Source organism: Rhyacophila brunnea, unplaced genomic scaffold, assembly GCF_057557595.1.
Source record: "Rhyacophila brunnea isolate RB1 unplaced genomic scaffold, BYU_Rbru_1.0 scaffold_15, whole genome shotgun sequence".
Classification (NCBI taxonomy): Eukaryota; Metazoa; Arthropoda; class Insecta; order Trichoptera; family Rhyacophilidae; genus Rhyacophila; species Rhyacophila brunnea.
The window spans coordinates 28,837,471-28,861,510 of NW_028232806.1; the positions used below are offsets into that span (position 1 = coordinate 28,837,471).

General features: G+C 31.8%; 1 protein-coding gene across 1 annotated transcript in view; it reads right to left on the reverse strand.

The window, feature by feature from the left end:
• LOC147075215 (opioid-binding protein/cell adhesion molecule-like) overlaps positions 1–23,727 on the reverse strand; it is a 147,537-nt gene extending 123,810 nt beyond the window's left edge. The window contains exons 1-2 of the mRNA XM_085942806.1: positions 23,498–23,727; positions 7,926–8,218 (exon numbers count right to left, since the gene is read on the reverse strand). Coding sequence (XP_085798932.1) covers positions 7,926–8,218; positions 23,498–23,573 — 369 coding nt within the window. The 5' untranslated portion in view covers positions 23,574–23,727. The remainder of the gene's footprint in view (positions 1–7,925; positions 8,219–23,497) is intronic.
• Between the last annotated feature and the right edge of the window lie 313 nt (positions 23,728–24,040).

Below are 24,040 nucleotides of genomic sequence, written 5' to 3' on the forward strand. Positions count from 1 at the left end.
TTATTTCAGAAAAATCCGTAAAAAGTAAAACACTATTATTGGTTGCTAAGCTTAGCAACTAAATTATTAAGGTGACGCATCAGTGAAACGCCAAATAATTTTCAACTGTACGCGCGACGAAATTTTGGACTCGCTGCCATTCACTGAGAGAATGTTGACCCGGGAACACGTCACTTTGCTGCGTGATGGCGACGGGTCAATTAATTCTAAAATCGTGTAAAGATGACTAAAAACGTTACCCATTTATTTTAAAAAGAAAACATGTCAATGAATATATTATTATTGTTACTAATAGAACAATAAACAGAACATAAAATGGACGTATGTTGGATTTATATGACAATTAATATTTCGTTTGACAGGCGTCATTTTCACCCGCCACCCGCAATCCGCGCATCGCCTAGCGACGATCTTTTTAGACCGTGCCTCAACTAATGCATGGCCTTAAGTGCGTTACTATGGAAATCAAAATGAAATGTCAAAATGATATTTCAGTATTCTATATTAAATTTGTTTGTTTGTTTGTTTTTTAACAGAAAATTTAAAAACGTTGTATATACAAAGTTCTTTTTATCTTGTAATTATTGTTTTTATAGACACGAAAAAGTTGTATTTTTTAAAACATATTGCATTCATATTATTCTTTTGTTTTACATTTCGGTACAAGTAGGAGTTCACCTCGCCGTTCGCAGTATTTACCTACTTTTATTCACAGTTTTCTACAGTGTGAAATAGTGAACGATACATCTTTTGGATGATAACGAATATAAAAAAAATTGCCATCCGAAAAAAATCACCAACGTTCAACTTGTCGGCGTGATGTTTTACGTGAATTTTTCAGTTCATTTTAGTTTTTCAATTAACTCTACAATCCAATGTGGATCTTGGTCAATTCACGAATAGGGTTTTTAAACACACTAAACTTATAAAGTGACAATTAATGTATGTAAGCCAATTGCTCAACATATTATACTAGCAAACATATTCTAGCAAAATAATGAAAGACAATATTTGAAATCTGAGATTCGAACCTGAGATACACTACTTACTTACTAGTAAATATTTACCATACATATATCTTAATGCCACTTTTAATGGACAATACTGTATAAACAATGAGTCAGAATTTCTTGATAAGAGTTGAGTGGCAAATCATAATAATATACTATTTCTTACGTCAAAGGTTTACGAGACAAGCGTATCTATTTTTTTTTTTTACAAAATATTATTTTATAGTAAGTCAGATTACGCCATAAATTAAGCTTAGTAATAAACTGGGAGCTAGAGATGTAACTGAACAATTTTCCTTGCTTTGCACAACAAAAGAATAGTTTGGCTATCCCATACTATAGAAAAAAAACGTTTTGACGAAATAAGTTACAAATTACGGTTAACGGCGGACTGATTTTCAAGTAGCTTGCTTGAGTTAAGTACCTCTTGGAGTATTGTTGTTTTAATAAGTTAACAAATAAGTTGAAAATGTCCCTCTGAGGCGGACGAAACCGGTCCTAATTTATTGATTAAAAATGGAATAAGTACTACAAAAAAAAATGCGTTTTATTAAATTAAAACAACAATACAATGCAGTTCTACCTTGAATTGACAGTTAACAAAATAAAAGAAACCTCTTAGAGTATTTGCGTAGGTACTGTTTCAATCACTAGAGAACATATAAATAAATACAATTAACCGGGTTCTGCTCAGACCAGTTTAACTATGAATTTCAATTACGCTTAATTTTATTTATAAGTCCTGCCGATGAATTATTATGAAGGTGGTATAGAAACCTCTCTAGACCAGAGATTATCTGAATTTAATTAAAATGTTATATTTTGAGTTAAGGGTTGAAAAATAAATAAAGTTCAGTAGTCATGTTTTGTCAAACACCATGTGTTAAAGGTCACACTCATGACGTTTGACAAATAATGCTCGAGTTCCACGTAATTTTTTTTCACGTCTCCCAGTCCGCGCATGCGTGAAGACAAAGGATTGACAAAGTGTCAAAATGTGCAAAAGACGGGCATTATTGTTACGGCAAACCTGCGAATATATTATATACATATCGAGATTATTTTAAATACATAAAAGAAAATGATACACCTCTTACTCGAGGCTTTTCACGTTTTATTTTTGTAAAGAAAATGAAAACATTTTTGATAAACTAAAATCCTCTCGAACGACTGGATTATTTATGATAAAAAATAGCATCTTTCCGCTCAATATTTTTCTTCAAAATTTTGATGATATTGTGTTTAATACACTCGATTGAAAATATAATATTTTTCCATAGCAAATAATGTAGATAATAGAAAAAAATACGTTTTAGGAAAACTCTCAAGAAAATTGCAAGCTAAAATTGATACTTTTCTATTTTTTTGTTGGGATTTTGCTGACTTGTACATAACGTATTTTTATAAATATAAGAAAATATGATAGTTTTTATTGAAAATGAAAATATATTTAACGACTCAGTAAGCAGCTTTGTGAATATAACTAAAATAAAGTTAAGGTTTTCAAACAAAGTTTATCTTAATTCTACAATTTTACAGTTATTGAGGTTGAAAGCTGTTTCAGTCATTAACCCGTATTCAGAACTGTCTAACGATAACTTATAGGTTTAAAGCTTATAACTGCTGTCACACAACGTAACATAATTTTTAACAGGTTGGCCTTACAAATAAGATGTTTTCGACTTTTTTTATGATCGGTCATCACAGATGACGTAAGTAGTTTAAATCACTTTTCAGTATATATATTCCCATATTTTATAATGTTTTAAATATTTGCTACTCGAAGTTTTACTATACCACATTGCATAATATATTATTTTGATTTAATGTTTCAAATCCATTAACTCCAAGCAGGCGCAGAGAGATTGCGAAAAATATGTTAAAAAGTTTTACCACTGTATGGATTGATAGAATTTTAATTGTCACGAAAATTATGCTTCTGTAAACATGTGTGTTCTCTATATTTTTGTATGGTGTTGAGTCATGAACCCTGAGGGCAAAGCGAAAAACAATGCTTCGTATTTTTTAGATAGATCACAGGTCGAACTACTTAGTCAATTATCCAGAGACTTAGATGAAGGAACGGCTCTCGGCAATATATCTGAGACGTATTCTGCAGTTTTTTGAACATATTATTCTTATAACCTGGAGAGACTAGAGCCGAGGAAGAACGTCAGTGGGTTCTAGTGACCAAATAAAGGAGCTTACTGGGAGAAGCCTTCACTCTGCCCTATGAAGGAATTATAGGGGTGGAAAGTTTTGCTCGCTCAGAAAATGACTAAGTTTGTCATGATCCTCAGCCACGGAGGAACGACCACAAAGAAATGAATTTAAAAAGATGGTTAAAAACTACTATATGAAATAAATTTCTATACGATAAATGTCGGTTCAATGAAAATAATTATTTGCCAATGTTGTATTACAATAATTATTGTAACATAATATAGATCAGATGGTGATATTTTGATTTACTATATATATCATTTGCTTAGTAGCACGGTGTTCATATTAGTTGAGACTTTACTTAAAAGCATTTTAATGAACGATCATTGTTTTCGAAAGCTGTTTAATCCTCAGGTTTAAATACCCACGGTGGCCGCGCGGCTTAAGCGTTGGACTATAACGCCGTGGGTCCCAGGCTTGAATCCCGGGTCTGGCAAGAACACATATTGTTTTTCAATTTGTGTGTAAGTCAGGGTATGGACCTAATAGGATGAGCAAGTGGCTGACATCCATTTCTCGTAAAAAAACAAAATCTGTTAATACAAACCTCTACTCTGTGGATATACCTATTATGATCCTATTAGGATCGGACATGGTCGGATGTATGGTTTAATTCACGGTAGGGGAAATGTGTATAAAATGTTACAGTGTTATAAAAATAGAACTTCACTGTAAAGTAACACTATTTTTTCATATTATATTGGCATTTTTTCAATAAAAAAATATTAAATTAGTGATTAAATAAATAATAAAATATAAATCGATATAATTTACCCATAGAAAAACACCATTTACTCCACCGATTTAAAAAAAATATTTACCATTTCTACAATTTTTGATAAAAAAAAAATATTTTCATAGAGGGCAAACTTTACATTAAAATAATTACTTGGGGGGTTTTTTTAAAATCTATTCCAGCATAATCAGCATTAGATCCATAGTCTTGTTTCTCTAAGCTTAGTGCTTGTGTATAGCTGAATATAGTAAATACACAATACGCATAACAAATTTTAGATTTTCTTTAGTGTCTGACTGATAAACTGGCAAATAAAATAACATATTAAAATTTCAATAGAACTCTTTTAAATGTTTAATTTTAACCAGAGTCAAACTTCGGAGAGGAAATAGCGTAGGGTTGCTGCTAAAAGTCGATAATTTAGGTATTTAGAATTAACAACGACATATGTGTCTGTATAATATAGATATATAATATGCTAAACAAATCAAGGTCATCTGATACATCAGTGGGGAAGACTCCACACTAGGCGATTATTTGAAGCCTACCTTCTTAAGAAAAATATTTTTTAATTGCATAAATTGTCTTATTTATAAATAATCACTTGCTTATATTATATTCTATAAAATAATTTATTTTGCCAATAAGAGATGCCGTATGTGTAGGAATGTATTACACAGATAATTACAAAACAATCTGCAAAGGTTTTAAAAAATATACCACAGCGCGCCATCTGTCTTGGCGTAAATAAAGGTCGGATTATGTTTCAAATAATTCTCATTTTTTTTCATATGGACTTTACGTCACGTAGCCTCGCCCAGTCTATCTAATTGTATGAACCAAGGTAAGCTCCGATTGCTGAGCCTAAAACTAAATAATTAATAATAAGATAATTAAAAAAAAATATATATATATGGTGTTTAATCGAATATTAATAAATATAGACTGTTTTTAATATTCAAAAGAACTTTAATGTAGGTAATGATTCTGATGTGTATAAATATTTTGAAAAAATACGTAATTTAAACTGATCGCTTAATTTTATGTCGTCAGTGAATTTTTGAAGTTTCATTAAATTAGTGTGTCGTTGTCATTAGTGTGTAGATTCATTAGTAGTAATATCGTATTATCTTCTTATTTCTCGTAAGAATACCTGACAAGTGTGTTCTTTTTGTCAGATCTCCACAGACTACCTCTTTCCAAAAGTCACCCTTCACCACTGTGATACATAGAACATGCACATAAAGCAGAAAGAAATTAGTAATAAACCTGATTTTAGATATAAGGTCAAATTTTAAATTGCAATTACTCCATAATATCATTACTTTGATTTACCAATTTTTGGCAGGAACCCCATGGCGGTAAGAATAAAAAATATTCAATATTGAAATACAAATTCAATTGAATTGCACCATGTCGCCAATTGGTTCGTATCAGACCAACTCTTACCTAAACACGCACGAAATTCAATTGTTGTTTTATGGTTATTCTGTTCAATGAACTGATGTCTAAATGTTACTAAATTTCGATACTGTTTCGCACAATATTATTGCGACAAATGACAGTGCTCTGCTATTATACCTAGCGCTCTACGCTTATAGCCAATTTAGCCTATATTGTTCAGGCGACTCTGTTTATCTTCCACCTCTAAAGTTTGCATACCATTTGATTCGAACTACTATTGCAGACACAGTTAGGTTCTTGTTGACCACAATCATACTGTGCAAATTTATGCTACAAACAAAGGCGAACGGAGCGATGCAAGTGCTGAGTGGAATGGACCGAGTAAAGGGAATACAGATAGAGGCCTGAGCAGATAAGGCCGCACTGCACTGTTGTTTATTATGCCCAGTTGGTTTCAGATGAATGATTAGTATGCAAATTGGTGTCGTAAGTATAGAAGTGTATTTAAATCACTTTTTTTTTTCTTTCTTTATTTGGAAGCAATTGAGCTCTTCTCTGAATGGAAGGCTATTCTGCTTTACAATGGTTTACAAAAGTATACATACATTTTTTTGACGACAGGAATAAATAGTTACATTATTAATGATACAGAATTACATTTTTGTTACATTATACACTAGACATTTACGTTACATTTTTGGAGAAATTCATGTACAATTTTCATAACTGAAATATTTGGTTTTGCCAGGAACGAATTAATCGTAAAAGGAGGGTATAACCTGCATTTTCCCAACTTATTCAATCTCCAGGTCTCCAGGTCATAGGCATCACATTGCCAGAAAATGTGGTTAAGATCTTGAGTGGGATGTCCACACTGACACTGAGGGCTATCTACCACTTTAATTTTGTACAATAATTTATTTAAATCACTATTGTCTTGTGAATAACATTAGTGGAATAATTTAATTAAAAAGAATATACTATTTAAAAAAAATGTCGTGGGTACCATTCCAGTGAAGAGATTCAATGGGGATCAATGCCGAGGTTTGGTTCGATTAAACTCAAAATTTAAATAATTCACCATTCAACAACACTTTTATGTCTTATCAATATTATCTATATTTTAATTTCAATACTAAAATATTAATAATTATATATTTTGGAATAAAATAATTGGCGCCAAAATGAATATCTGGAACCACGATATGTTCAATAGATTCCTGCCTTGGTTTGGGATTATCAAGATTCGAAATTAAGAGTTTTAGTCACTCTGGTAATATTTTGTATGGTAAAAAGAGAAAACAGATTTTTCTATTCTCGATAATCTAAATTTCTGAATTTTAACGCGTATTTTCGACGAGCATGATGGTTTCATTGATCTAGCAAAGCTTCAGGCGGCCTTGGGGTGATCTATTGCCCGTTTGGGTACCTTACTTACTTACTTACTTACTTACATATCTCATTGTGCATTGGTTTCTAAACACACCTTTTAAATATGTTACGTTTCGACCTTAGATTTTGAATTTCTCTTCAATTGCAGGTTCATGTTTAATTAATTTATTAAAAAAAAACATTGTGTAGGTACCTACGTAACAAATCTGAATTCAGGAAGCTCACAATATGAGAATTAAATTGGAAAAAAAACTGGTTAAACGAGTTAAATAAATATATAAACCTAATATATAGCAAATATAATATATCACCCTCATAAGAGAGGAGAAAAAAAAACATAGATACGTGAATACTAGTTACATTTACATAAGTAGTTGAATATTTAGGAACAATGAGAGAAAAAGATTACTGATATTAAATTGATATTATTTCATAAATAAAATAGTCAAACAAAAGATCATTACTTTGAAATTAAAACCAATTCTAATATAATATTATAATTCAAATAACGTAATTTTTTATCACCATAAAACTTATTGTACTATGTCCCATTTCACTTCTGAGTAGCCCTTTTAATGCATTAGCTGGTATAGTAGTGACAAATCCGTTCGTGCGGAAATAGTGAATTACCTCTATGTATCTCACGAAATCCTTTGCTAATTTGTGTAGCAAATGCTGACATGGCTATCTTCGCTGGCAGCTAGAGCCACAAGCTGTGTGTCTTAAATTGGATGTTTGAACCATAAATTATCCAATGACAACTGGGACTAATTTTATCATCAAAGAAAATATTTAGATACATGGTGTAAGGATTAGTGTATAAACTAACATACTTTTGATTGATAAAATCAAAGTAAATAATTATTTAACTATTTATTTTAGTCAAAGAATAATTAACAAGATTTGAGAATTTCATAATATTCTATAATGAATACACATAATTTTAAAATACATCAGAGAAAATATATAACTACTAGAGCAAGTATGTAAGTCATAGCCCTGACATTTTCCAGCCATTTTTAAAATAATGTACCCTAATTTGTCATGAAAGAATTTTGAATACTGTAACATCTGACTGGCAAGAGCGAAAGATATAGCCTAACATCTGTGGCATAATATGGAATTTGTTCTGAAGTTATGAAAAGAAGCTGGTTACTCACTGTTTTATCTCCAAGCTGGTCTACCCTACAATGCAGCGCCACGTGCCCACCGAGCTGCGCCGTCACATTTCCCTCTGATCCATCCAAGAACTGCGGGAGTGGCTCTGCAGGCTCGGTGACTGGAGGGATAGTGGTGATTTCTTCTTCCATGATATCTGGGCCCATTCCATCAAGGTCGTGGTCTTCGTAAGATGCCTCCGTGAAGAGAGGAAAATCAGGCCAGTAGCCGCCGATTGGTGGGTCATGGACGAATGATGGAATGTTGCCAGCCGGGCTTAGCTGGTTGTGGTGCACTGAAAAAAAGAGGAATTGTGTTAATCTACTGCTTTTAATTGTAGTTATGTAGCAAAATCACCATAGACAGTAAACACACTCATACTATGTAAAAATTTATTGATTGATGTAAAAAATGTAAATGATACTCGCAATGCCTTTTGGCAGAATGTTTGGTTTTAGACCAGTGGGTCGCAGATTTGAATCCCGTGTTACACAAATCCACATGTTGTTTTTGTTCACAACAGATACATCGATCTAACAAATTGATCGTAGTGTTAAATGCACCCTTAAATATTGCGTATATTCACGCGTAAATAAATTTTTAATTAATTACTTTTTTTATTCAACGAATAATTAACAAGATTTAAGAATGTTACATTCTAATTATTGAACGTACATAATTTTTGAATTTCGGAGTGTCTTAACTTTTTTCAAAAAAACAACATTTTTTCTGTTGGTTATAATATATTATTTCAGAAGTGTTTTCAAAAATTATGTATGTTTAATAATTAGAATGTTACATTCTTAAACCTTGTGAATTATTCGTTGAATAAAAAAGTAATGGTACTGTTCGGTTATATGGAATACAGCGGAAAACGCATTTTGAAAATAGCCGATAAACTGGATTATTTGTTAGTTTGGGTTAGTTTAGGTTGGGTTAGGTTAGGTTAGGTTTTGTTAGGTAAACCTAACAAATAATCTAGTTTATCGGCTATTTTCAAAATGTGTTTTCCGCTGTATTCCGTATAACCGAACAGTACCAAAGTAATTAATTAAAAATTATTAGCAAGTTCAAGGAAGCTACAATACTAAAATATCTTGGAGTGATCCGTGATGTCGGTTAGTAATTAAAGTAATATGTACCTACTTTGATTTAAAATACAAAAACCGATAGCTTCAGAGAGTATTATAAGAGCCATATTAGTTAAATTTTGTCGTAATTAAGTATGGAACCTTTAGCATAGTCGTCTAACCTCGTGGGCGCAAAACCTGACAGGTTCGATTCCTGCAGGTTGTCTTATCTTTTTCAAAAAAAAGATTTTTTCTATTGGTTATAATATATTTTTTCAGAAGTGTTTTCAAAAATTATGTAAGTATGTTAAATAAATTATTGTAAAAAAAAACCTTCGAAATAAATGAATTGAATAAGAATCAAAAGTGAAAAGAATGATCAAAGCGTGTTGTAAAATATGCGACATAACTAACACTTTATTGTTTCGCACCGTTACTCAGCTATCTCATTAGACTCAAGACTAGTGAACGTTTTTAAAATCCCCGCGTTATTGGAACAAAAATCGTAAAAAATCAATAAGTATACGTTTCACCAGTAGCCAGTGACGAGACCGGCCACGAGGCTGTCTACCTGAAAGTGAAATTTTTTGAGACAATCGAGAGTGAAGCGTGGATTGAAACGCAGGAATTATTATCTGCTCATAATGTAAATAGTAAAGTTCATGTTTATTATAATATATGTAATCGAATATTTTTTGATCGGGTGGCGCCCTCCCCCCCTTTCTTCTTCCCGCCTATTCTATACACACAATATTTGAGAATGCAACATTCTATAATATACTTTTTTCCGACCATGTCCGATCCTAATAGGATCATATGGACCTCCACCGAGTAGAGGTTTGACAGATTTGAAACAGATTTTGTTTTTTACGAGAAATGGATGTCAGCCACTTGCTCGACCTATTAGTTCATTACCCTGACTCACACACAAATTGAAAAACAATATGTGTACTTGCCATACCCAGGATTCGAACCTGAGACCCACGGCGTGATAGTCCAACGTTTAAGCCGCGCGGCCACCGTGGGTGTAATATAGATAATAGCCATCGATTTTGGGTGAAAGCTGTTTCCTCATGTCAGGCTCACCAGACACCAATAGCGAGGGCTGTGTGGCTGGTCAATGTACTCCCTAGAGATGTAGACATTTTTAGTGATACATTAAGTATTCTGTTTTTAAAATTCTATTTTATTGTTTTATTTGTATTTTTTTTAATTATTGTGTATATAATATATAATATGTTTTATTATTACTTATTATTTTTTTTATTTATATTTTCTATAAAATATTTTTTTTGCTTTGTTTTTTTCTCTAGTTTATTTACTTATACTATTTATTCTGTCATTTTGTGAACGTCTTGAATTAATAATTTGTTATGTGCTCAACGTGTCTTTTTTTAAATAAATAAATAATTTGTAAACATTTCATGCATATACCCACTAGAAAAAATATTAAATATGACACCCGATGGGACTTGAACCTGCGACTGCTGGATTCGCGCCGGTGTGCTTTCCATATTAGGAAATCTCGCTCAATCGTCTTTTATTAAGGTGACCAGCGCATCTATTCTATACACAAAACTGCTATAGGCCGCTATCGAGGGTAGTTTTTCATTTTTTATATCGAGGTATAAGCACTTATTGTAACAATTACATTAAGGTAGATGTAATTGTTAGAATACGTCGATACAAACCTACCCTAAGCTGCCGTAGCGGCCGAAAGCAGTCTTGTGTATAGAATAGATGCGCAGAAGTCATTTGGTTACAATACATATTATATATTATATACATTTTATATGTGCGTCCAGCTAATAATTGTATTCTAAATTTAAATAATTACAAGATAAAAAGAACTTTTTATATACAACGTTTTTAAATTTTCTGTTGAATCATATAAACTTGACTTGACTAGCTTAAACGATCAAATAAATTGTATTTGATAGAAATAATACTGAAACGTCATTTTGACATGCATATTGATTTCCATAGTAGCGCACGTATATATTAATAATTTAGTTACTAGGACCCCACACCCCATGCAACCAATAATAGTGGATTGGATTACGGATTTCTTCCGAAATAACTTTTCATACAAAACAGAATATTTAAAACATGCATTGGCATCGTGTTCTGATGTATTCTAAAAGTTTAAAATGTCTAGCTAGTCGGGAAGTTAGTTAAAAATCTATTGCAAGAATTGTACCGGACAAAGAATCACCGGATAAATAAGAATACGAGCTAAGAAAAAGGTTGTAAAATTGCTTATCAGTATATATTAGTATTACAATTAACTATTATTTCTTTTATTGAATGAATAATTCACAAGATTTAAGAATTTACCATTCTAATTATTGAACTATGCTACGCAGTGACATACTAAAATCTTTAGATTTAGAAGAGCGCTGATGAGTAGGTATTAAAAGTGGCCAATAGTTAAAATTTGTCGCAATTAATATGTCACTGTGTAGCATAGAGGTAATGCGCGGATGAGACGTACACCCGGGAGATGCAGGGTTCGACTCCCTGCCGGGGTGGCTTACTTTAAAAAAAAAAATCTATTGGTTATAATATATTTTCTCAGAAAGTGTTTTTCAAAATTATGTATGTACATTAGTATCATTTCAATTTCTCTTGTGTTGGCAATGTTTGAAAGACATTACTTACTTTGATAGTGTACTAGTCTAAATTGAATTTTTCTCATTACCGACAAATCTCTTTTACAGTAAGCACGTAAATAAGAAGGAATACCTTTCGTGATTCTCCGAGGCTCGTTTAAACGTGCGAAAAAACCGAAACAAATCTGGCGGTCACTGGATAAATGGCACAAGTCACTTTTCCCACACGCTGACCTATTTTACGTTGGGGGGCGTGATGGAATTTCGGATAAATAAAACGAGACGATCTATCAAAGCATTTAATCTGATAAACTGTGGCTAATATAATATTTTAGAAACAACAGCGAGTTTTTGTAATATAAACTTAACACAAATCATACTAAATAAAATAAAATTAAAAGAGTTTCCCAAGAGGTATAATATAATAACTTCGTATTGTACTAATTTTAAACTATGCAGAAATCAGTGAATTTATTTCGGTGTTTGAAGATTTGAATGACATACTAAGATCCCAGGATAGGTACAAAAATAAATTTTATTATGAAGATACAACTACTAGATCAGTGGTTTCCAAACCTTATGTTACGTCGCCTCCCTTTAAAAAATCTAATCCTGGTGCCTCCCCCCCTTTATTTCATGAATTAATAATACAGACACCTTTTAAATAGTCAAAAATGTACTAATATAAAAATGACAAAAAAATTTAAAAATAAACAAGATTTTACTATTTATATTAAATGTGTAAAATAAAATAATTAATAGTAGCGCCTTTTTTTACTATTAGAGTAAATTTATTCACTCAATTTTTTTTGATCAAGCTTAACAACAAAGTTATCGTTCCAAACAAATTTGCCTCAAATTTCAATATTATAATTTGACTCTTTTACTTAATTTTTTCACGAGATAGCCAGCGCGCTTCACAATAGTATAGAACTGAGGTATTATAAAATTAGTCTCCATATCTTCAGACAGGTTTGCAAACAAACTTTTATAGGATTTTTTATGCGGTTTATAACTAGCGGCCGATTTGTAAACTATGCATTTGAAAACTGAAAACCCGTAGCTACATTTGTGTCAAACTTTTTGCGCCTCCCTTCGCAACGCTCCGCGCCTCCCAGTTTGGAAATCGCTGTACTAGATTGTTCCAAGAAGCCACTAGTTGTGAGGTATAATAAATCAGAATCTTTATTGTCAGATAACTGACTTATGTAGTACGTGAAAAATGAATGAGTCCACGTAAACGAGTCTACTCATAGACATCTGGGTCTACCCATAAAACAGATATGTAAATAGTAATGAAATTTACGCCTCAGGCTACTTTTGTACTATTCACAAAACAAAATCACGACAAAATAAATGTTCCCTAAATTTAATAGCTCCATTTGCCATATAAAGAATTTTGCAGAAACGCTTTATGACTATTATTTTAAGATACAGACCCGTCTTATTGAGACTTTGAGAGGATACTTTCAGTATTAAAAAAAAACTGTGATTCATTGGTCAAAAATGTTGAAAATCTTAAAACTCCTTAGTAGGATTAATGTTCTGTATTTTTGAGTAATATATTATATTGCATTATTTCTTCGATTTACCTTTTTTTTGCATTCATATAATATTACTAGAAGTATCACCCGGCGTTGCCCAGTGGAATGGTTTAATATTTGAAAATTAAAAATTCTAAATTTAATTCGTAGAGTGCAAAGGATTGAATTTAAAAAACACGGAAACGCGATGGAAATTTTTACGCCAAATCATCAGATTATCTATATTATGCAATCAGTCAGAGCTGAAAATTGCACATAGGATGAGTCCCACTGAGCCTTTTTGAATTGGATTAATTAGAAAATTTGGCAGCACTGCGTCACCCGCGCCGCGTCGGCTCGGTTGGCTCCATACCGATTAGCGATTCTAATACAGTTAATAACACAGTTATTTACATCTAAACACTAAAACTTTTAAATGTACACATTCTAGCGACATTTTCAATAAAAAATGGGGGTTGCAGTATTAACTTCCGCGTTTCAAGGAACTGTACGCGGGGCCTTTTTCTGCAAAAACCGTAAAACACACTCCGGTTCGTCGGCTTCCGTCTACCCTCCAAATTTTGTCGAAATCGGACTGCGCGTGTGGATTTGTATAAAGAAAAACCGACGCCAGGACGGTACATACAAACATATTCTTCAATAATAATAATTTTTTTTCACTAATTCATAGTTTTAATACTTTTTAATATATATTTTAAAAAACATCATTAAAAATATAAATAAAAATGATTTCAAGATATACGCATTTATATTTTTATAAAAATCGATGTTAGGAACCATACAAATAAAAGAAAATAGAATGAAGAAAAAGAAGATGTTGTACTAATACAGAAACCTTTGCGGGTGCTGGCACAATAACTGACGAAGGTTTCATTGCAATCGGATGAATGGTATAGGCACCATACGAATAAAAGAAGATAGAATGATGATGAAGAAGAAGATGGTTGTACTAATTCAGAAACCTTTGCGGGTGTGGGTACAACAACTGACGTAAGTTTCATTGCCATCGGATGAATGCTATAGGAACCATACGAATAAAAGAAAAATGAATGATGATGAAGAAGAAAAAGATAGTTGTACTAATTCAGAAACCTTTGCGGGTGTGGGTACAACAACTGACGTAAGTTTCATTGCCATCGGATGAATGCTATAGGAACCATACGAATAAAAGGAGAATGAATGATGATGAAGAAGAAGAAGATAGTTGTACTATTTCAGAAACCTTCGCGGGTGTCCGTACAACAACTGACGAAAGTTTCATTGCAATTCGATGAATGGTATAGGAACCATACGGATAAAATAAGATAGAATGAAGAAGAAGAAGATCCGGGTTAAATCTGAAATTCGAGTACCCCACCACGCACTCAGGCTTGTCGGCCTCCGTCTACCTTCCAAATTTTGTCGAAATCCGACTGCTCGTGTGGATTTGTATAAAGAAAACCCGACACGATGGTACAAACAAATATTCAAATATATTTTCAGATTCTGTTATATAAATAAGATTCAGTTTACGTAATTGTATGTAATATATAATTTTAATAATAGTATATAAAATGTGTTTTGCTTGGCGTGGACCTAATTGTCACTACATAAACACCTAAATACTCCCTAGCTAATAACTGACATGCCGATTTCGGTATCAGAAAGTTATGGCACTTATAGAATATGGCTCTAAGTTAAGTCAATTTGGCTGAAAATTGCTGTATTTCGCCAAGAAGAGCTTATGTGAAGTGGCTGTCAGATTAAAAAATGGACTTCTACTATGTATCACAAGTAACCGCCAAAGTATAAAAATAATGAGTACAGGGTACAAGCCACGCAGGGTTACGTATAAAAAATGTCAGCTGTTGACGATTCGAAGCACGCGTGTCGCTGAATGGCGGCGTGACGACGTGACGACGCCCTCGCGTGGCGTCTCATCACGGGCGTCGCGACGCTACCTGATTTATCTTGGAAAGCCGCCTGATCAAAAAGTGTATCAAGCAGCGTGCCAAGCGTGGGTGCTTGATCGATTGTTTTGCTGGAAATATTATAGTCATTTCTGCGATTGTTGCGACGGTATCCATGTTTATCATTCTTCATATACGCGTGTGAATCATTGTGTAGTTGTTCCCCTACTACCCCTTCTATAATTTTCGTAACACTAAGTAGGTACTCCTTGTCAAAAAAATATGCAAATACTATAATAACAATCAAAATATATTTAGTTTTTTCTTTTTTAGTACATAAATAAAATAATACTTAACAAAAAATAAAACTCATTCATAATAAAATATCAATAAAAGTTACACATATTACCATAATTATGAAACTCTAAACCAGGACAGGAACGGGATATATGGTAAAAAAACAAATTTTATCAGCAAAAATTGTTTTACAGTATGTACAACAACAGCAGAAATTTAAATTATTTTATTTATGTATTGTAGCAGTCTGCACTTCTTGCTGGGATGTACTTTTTTCGCACCCTTCTCCGCTGTCTCATAATATAATATACGCTACTACGGTCAATTATGACAATTCATTATCTTGACTATCATTCATACGCGGAACAGCCGGGACAACATGCCTAATCGGCCGGGACGCCGGGACCAATGTGTGAAACCGGGACGTATGGTAAGCCTAATTATAATCAATGAAAAGGATGAAATTGTTTACGTTGAGACAGATCATCGTAATTTGGTTCCCTGGTTGTTAATTTTAATCTGAGATGCGGTTCCACATCCAAAAGCATGTTCCTTTCTTTGACTTAATGTCTACAAATAATGATGAAAAAGCAACTTCACATAGATATGAAGTTGCAAAAGGCAAAGTGTATTTTAGTAGTTTCTCTGTTAAAACTGGATACACATGTTGCATTTGCAACCAGAACGATGTTAGTACACTCCTTATATTTACTTTTAAAGAATCCGCCTGAAGCTAATTCCAACAAATTGCTTTTCTTCCACATGCGATAAACCTTCTACCATGGATGTTGTATTGATGTCGTAGTAATGCTTGTTGCACCAGGTGCAGCCAAAGACCGGTGCAGCACGTACCCCCACAAAGTCTTCCTGTACCCCAGGGGGTACGCGTACCATATTTTGGAAAACACTGCATTAAATGATACGCACGCATATATGCAGATAAAACAATGACGAAGAGCGACTTTTGAAGGTGGTAGGGTTTGGGGATCTAATAAATAGTTTACACTTATAAATTATACTACTGCTGATAATATTATGTGAAATCTCAATAACTCACTGTGGAAATAAAATAGAGTGATGAGTTAAAATTATGTATTTAATACATACATTATTCACAATTAATCAACAATAAATTACCTAATGCATTGGTATATCATGTTTAAAAGTGACAAATAACTGACAATGCGTATTTATTTTCATTGAACGTATAATAAAAATTGCAGATAGTTAGTTAGTTTTTAAAATGTAATTTAAGGATGACTAAGGCCATCCGCTCACGCAGAAATTAAAATCTGATGAACTGGTTGGTGATGGAACTCATAAATTGGTCAGTGACTAATGCTCCGCATACGGCACTACTGAAAAATAATGATCTCATAACCTCAAACTATCAAACCCATTGTCTTTCCTACTACATTTTAAGCTATTGAAAACGGAAGATATAACATTATTCTGAACAAAGAGAATGATCCGCGTGATGTCTGAATGTTAGGTTATTTGATTTTTTCAAAGCTACCGACGACTTGATTTCGGGTTTATGCCACGAGTATTTATTTGTGTAAAATAAATCAAATTTTATATTATTGTCTTTTAAGCTTTTAAAATATAATGAATTTCGTATATATGTTGTATAGTGTAGTAAAGATTTACGGATAACAATATCATACTATTATTACAACGTTTTCCACGAGGCGGCTCTCGTGGTGCAGTGGGTAAAGCGCTGGCCTTCCACCCGAGAGTTCTGGGTTCGATTCCCGGTCATGACAAAAACATTTATGTGTTTTTCTCAAAGCCTGGGTGTTTGTGATTGTTCAAAATTACTAACAACCACCTTGTACGAAAAAGCAAGGACATGGTTATTAATAATTCTAAAAAAAAAAAAACGTCTTTCTTAGCTCGTATTCTTATTTGTCCGGTACAAATCTTGCAATCGATTTTAAACTAACTTTCCGACTAGCTAGACATTTAAAACTTTTAGAATATATCAGAACACGATGCCAATGCATTTTTTAATACTTTTAGCCATCTTTAAGTAGAATTGAATTCATTTTCAGTTAATTCTGTTTTGTATGAAAAGTTATTTCGACACCATTATTGGTTGCGGTCCTAGCAAATAAATTATTAATATATAAGTGCGATACTATGGAAATCAATATGACATGTCAAGTACAATTTTTTTTGATCGTTTAAACTAGTCAAGTCAAGTTTATATGGTTCAACAGAATTTAAAAACGTTGTATTATAAAAAGTTCTTTTTATCTTGTAATTATTTTTATATTTAATTAATATTATAACCATATTGCCAAAGTGTGTCGTATTATTATTTGTTTTGAATTATTTACTTTCGTTCGAGAAGCAAACTCAGTTACTGGTGTTTATGTTGGCATTTCAGGCTGTATAAAAATACCTACATGATAATATTATATACGTTGAAAAACAGAGAGAAAATTTATTATTTTAATAGGATGCTTCAGCACATTGCCAATACATTCTCTCTTTGGGTTGCGAGGAAATCGAAAAAGAGTTGCGCCCGGCAAGCTGTGTCAATAATACGATATATTATTTGTATGACAGCCGACTGAATTATCTGTCAGATCCAACTCAACAATTTATTCAAATTTATTTGAAAATATGTGAAACAAATAAATTGTTATCAGAAAAACGTATGATTATCGCGAAATAGTTTCAGTGAATTGTAAGAAATAAGATTAATATAGCTGTCAAAAAGTATATTCACAAAATATGAAGTGTTTCCACTGACACACTTTATCACTCTTACATAAAATATAAAATGAGTTAGGATCATAATATTATGCCGCAATTTTACTCACTAAATCATCAATGAATTTCAATATAATTTATTTGATAAAATACGATATCCTTAGTAGGTATAATATATCATTAAATGGCGCATCCCAGTAGACATAAATAGTTTACACTAAGCTTTGTCTGTCATACACATTTAATTTCATTGAACCAAGACTTCAAATAATTGCAGATCGTTTTAGTCAGATTTTAAAATTCAATTAAGCCTTGCGTAAACCAAGCCATAATAGATAATTTAAATAAAACATTTTTGTCATTACATGAATTTAAAAAAAAACTAACTAACTCCGTCTGTAATTAATAATATGTATTCTTAATTCAACGAAAACAAAAAAGTATCACTGAAAAAGTGTGCAATATTTTTGACGTATCATTAAACTATTGTGTTTTGGTTTAGGTAGAGTTTTATTTAATTTTAGAGACTAACCAGCATTATCTGCAATTTGTATTTTTAATTCAATGAAAACAAATACGTATGACTGACAAAATTAAATGTCTACTATTTATGTCAGATCATAACGGCCTACCTCCACCCTTCACCACTGATTCGCCCACGGCGGCCTAGTTTGTAAACCACCAGTTTATGAAGCTGTGGATCACATGATCGATCCCACGACTGACAGAACTCGTAAGTTGCTTTTTTAATGGGAAATAGACCAATGCGTTGGGCACAAGGCTAATAAATGATTCCTTGGTAAAATCTGTTAATAAAATTATTACTCTGTGCAGTGGCGCTTGATGCGCTGACAGGTTTGGAAGCCATCTTTTAAAAATTTTATCCGTACGAGAAACCGGAACTCGGTATTGAAATATGGCAATATTTATGTTATCAGAATTTATGATATTTTAAAACGTTTTTATTAGCTCGTATTCTTGTTTGTCCGCTGGTTGTTTGTCCAGCACAAATCTTGCAATTTCAACAATTTCCCGCCTAGCTAGACATTTGAAACTTTTAGAATATATCAGAACACGATGCCAATGCATTTTTTTAATACTTTTAGCCATCTTTAAGTTCACAGTTAATTCTGTTTTGTATGGAAAGTTATTTCAGAAATCCGTAAAAAGGAAAAGACTATTATTAGTTTCTAAGGGGGTGGTCCTAGCAACTAAATTATTAATATATACGTGCGTTACTATGGAAATCAAAATGAAATGTCAAAATGACATTTCAGTATTCAATTATTGTTTGTTTGTTTGTTTTTTATTTACTTCATATCAACTACAAGTTTGAGCATATTAAGCATAATAATTAAAAAGAAAATTTAAAAACGTTGTATATAAGAAGTACTTTTTATCTTGTAATTATTTTAATTTTAAATTGTGGAAAATGAGATTTAATAAAAGCCACCACCTCTTATAAAACTACCGCTGAATCTGTGGATTCCCATATAGTTTGCTTAAGAATAAAAATACTAATTAATTTTTTATAAACTTTAAAAGCTCCACTCAGCTATGTCTCATTTTATGTGCACAATACTTAAAAGAGATTGTAAAGCCTTTTTTCTTTATTTTAAGCACGTCCAAGAAAATATGTCATAAAAATATGCAGGTACGAGGGATGAGTCATGAAATACCGCGAGAAAATACTTAGTTCGTGATTTCAGGAAAATATATAAAAAAAAATACTTTAACTAATTTTCTAAATTGTTCATGAAATTCTTGCGACTCGAATATTATGTTTGTTATGAGTGAGAGACGATTTGATGAAATGATTATAAATTGTCAATAATGATGACCTGTTGGATTGAATCAGTGCTTTTAAGTGTCAGAAATTTACAATAGTAATATTTATTGTCATTTTAATTATAAAAATTATGTATGTTCAATAATTAAAATGGTACATTTTTAAATCTTGTGAATTGGATAAAAAGTCGTGTGTCTTGGATAAAAGAAATAGTTAATTAAAAATTATTAGCAAGTTCGAGCAAGTTACAATACTATAAAATATTGAAAAGATCCACGGCGTCGGTTAGTAATCGAACTAGTATGTTCCTACTTTGATTTAATAAACAAAAACCGATTGCCAATAGTAGCTTGATTTGGATGAGCGCTGATGAGCAGGTATTAAAAGGCCAATAGTTAAAGTTTGTCATAATTCGTATGTCACCTAGTAGCATAGTGGATAATACGCGGACGGGGCGTAAACTCAAGAAACGCAGGTTCGATTCCTGCCGGGTGTCATACTTTTTTCAAAAAGTGTTTTTCAGAATTATGTATGTTCAATAATTAGAATGGTACATTCAAAATATTGCAAAAAACTTACTAAGCAATATGCACATATTATAAACTACAATACGTTAGCATCACAGGCGAAACAATAGTCAACTGTTTATAGTTTACTCACAAAAGTTTTCTTATTCACATTTGTTTCTTAATTTGCCACTCCCAATCAACACATAACCTGCCTACCCATACGCGACATCATTCCAGCTATTGTCACATATCTATAATCTTAAATTTCTCCATATTATATTATTTATTTAGGGATGATGAGGTGGAGGGGTTAAAAGGTGGTGGTTGTTTGTAAGTTATAAATGCGAGAATAAATAAATACAATACTAAGACCGCTGTGATCAAGAGATTGATTATATTAATGAACTGACAGACTGAAGTCGAGTAGAATGACAGTTGACTACGTCGAGTGATGGACTCGTGGTGGTAGTAGTGCGTCGCGTGACGGACTCATGAGTGAGTGAGGATTCATGCATTGTCCTTCCAAATTATACAAAATGTAGTACATATAATCAAGAGATACTGTCGCAATTACAAACTAGTAAGATTGAAAAAAATGCTGACACTCATTATCGCTATATTGTTTTGTTTTGACAACAAAACATACAATATATTAAAGTGTGTCACTAATTTAATGTTGAGTGGTATGATCGCTACATTCATAACAATATTTTGAAATCACTTGCTAAGGTGAAATAAGTAATATTCAAATTTGGTTTTTATATCGTAAAAGCGAGCATTAGTGGCTACAGACTGGTGAAACAATGTGTTCTTCATTCTAATCGTGCACCAGCGTATAATATATACCTATTAAGATGTCAGGAATTTATTATAACAATTTTAAAACAGCCTGCGGCGCCCCAGGGATCCACGGCACATACTTTGAATATCACCGATCTATATGACTTTTTCAAGCCTACGTATTTCTATGTTAATATGTTTCACATGCAACAATGTGGACGTGGTGTATCATAGTCTTAAATTATGTTTTCATAAAGTATTTTAAAAACTACGTGTTTATCATTATATTACTATAATAGGTGATAATTATCTAATATGCGTAAAAAAAGTGAAAGTAAATCAACACGTTCGCTTCTAAACAATGTATACTATAAATATCCATAGAGTGGAGGTTATAAATTACCACAACCTTTTTGAAAGTAATTATAGTACCTAACCCTTGTTATGCAAGATGGCTATTATAAATGGGTTGATAAATCTAGATTGTACAACGATGCCCAATTTAACATTATTTATTAACATATTTTTTGCTAAAAAATGAATTAAAAAATCTTTTTTACATGATATTATTATGTTTTCTCGTGTCACAGTAAAGTTAATACGTGAAAAGTTTTATATTAGTAGCGAAATCATGCGCAATAATCAGCAATGCAAATTTATGACTGTAAAAATGCATGATATCGTAATAATATGACATTTTCCTAAATCGTGATATTATTGTCTATCAAATAGGAACTTTTATATTGCCATTTTCATACTCGGATAAGTATTAATATAAAAATTTTCTTTTTCGAGTGCAAACATAGAGTTTTTAAGTGATGTTACGCTGTTTATTTCTGTAATTCTGTAATGTTTATAACCTACGACATGTCGTATATAATGTCGTGGAACCCAGATTCGAATCTTGGGTCTGGCAAATACATTTATCATCCATTTTTCGTAAAAACAAATATCTGTTAATACAAACCTCCACTCAAATGGAGGACCATATCTTATTAGTATCGGACTTGGTCAAAAGAAAAAAAAAATATTTTAAAAATCTTAATTCCAACGAAATGCATGAAAATATGTGACGCATTAACATCATGCCGACTGACGTAGATCATTTAACAATTCTGAGATACCTCTTGCGGAGTATTATTTAATTGTATGTAGATCTGAGAAATAGCATAATAATTATTATATAACCGATTTTATTTATAATCACATTAAAATAATCACTTAATTGATTTGTTTATAAATAGTTAAAAGTATTATTAACTTTATTTAACATATTATTATATTATTAAAAGAAATCATCCAAGTGTTTTTTAATATATTGCAATGTTTACATGGGTGCTTATTTTTTTATATATGCGAACCAGTGTCTACTGAAAATCCGGCAATTTGTGTTTCGTTGAATTTTCCACTTAATGTAGCCTCAATGAATAGATTGATGTTTTGAAAAACATTTTTTTAACGATATGGATTAATGATAGACAATGAATCACTCAACTAAACCTACTGATATGAACTATATTGACAAGTCATTATTATCATTAAATTAAAAATATTATCGTATGGTAATTGTATTTAAAATAAGAGTTTTTATTATTTACGTGCAGATAAAAAAATATAAAAATCTCACTTTGATATTTTTCAAATACAGAACGTATTTTTACATTTATTTAAATGAATAGTGATTAATAATGTGTTACTTTAGATTAAAGCCATTTGGGAAAAATTAACAATAAGCCGTATGGCATATTTCAGATAAACTTAAATAATGTCACAATTTTTCTTATTAATTTTGTATACGAGCAGGCAGGTGCATCCGCAAATTTATAATTAATTAAAAAAAACAACATAATATCGGCAATAAATCAGGGATACTTAACTATTTATATACCTCGTACATATAATATAATATATGTGTGTTAATGCTCGTTACTACTACAATCATTGAAGTTAATCAAATCGAAACATTTTTCAGATTTTTTCTAAAAATACAATTTATTATCCGTAAAAAACATCCACCCAAAGGATAGGAAAATGAAGGAGAATATTAGTTTAATAACAATTTACATAGTATTATGTATATACTGTGAATATCATGGATTTAAAAATTGTAATGGACATAATATGGAAATTCATAATCGTAGTAGGTACTACGTGTAAAATTGTTTTGGTGACTTTCGACTAACTAAAGGATGACAATTCTCTATCGGATACAAATTAAAAAAAAACAATAATAATATGCAAATTTGCTAGACCCGGGATTCGAACCCGAGACTCACAACATCACAAGCGGACACGTTGTCACTCGACCATGACAGGTGTTAGAAAAATATGATAACCAAATATAGTAAATTTATATTTCTTACCAGATGTGGAAGATGAGCCAATCCTTAGCACTAGAAGGGTTACTGCGCACAACAGTTTCCTGGGAACTGCGCACATTACGTCACCATTCTACGCCACTGGGTGATTTATTGTTTCACTGTTACTTTTCATCGCTGCCACTGGTTTTATAAAGCGCTGTTTAAAATTGTATACTTTGTGTATTATCGCATTTTAAGACTAACTTTAATGAGTTTTGTGAATACCTAACTACCTATAGAAAATATATTTTATAAAGAAATTACTGAGGCTTAAAAATTGAATGGTGTGTTCACAGAGAATAAAAAAATAAAATTAAAAGGGTTAACCCCTCTCGTTCTGTGATCAAATCACGTTAGGTGAATTCTATAGTGTTATATTATTTATTTTAATATACGATTCATTCATGATAAAATAATGCATTATACAAAATTGACATTATTATTTATATTTATTTATATTATATTGAAAATCGACAAAATTAGCGGCAAATAATGATGTAAATTTATTTATAAATATTATATGGATTTAAAACATTTAGTAATATT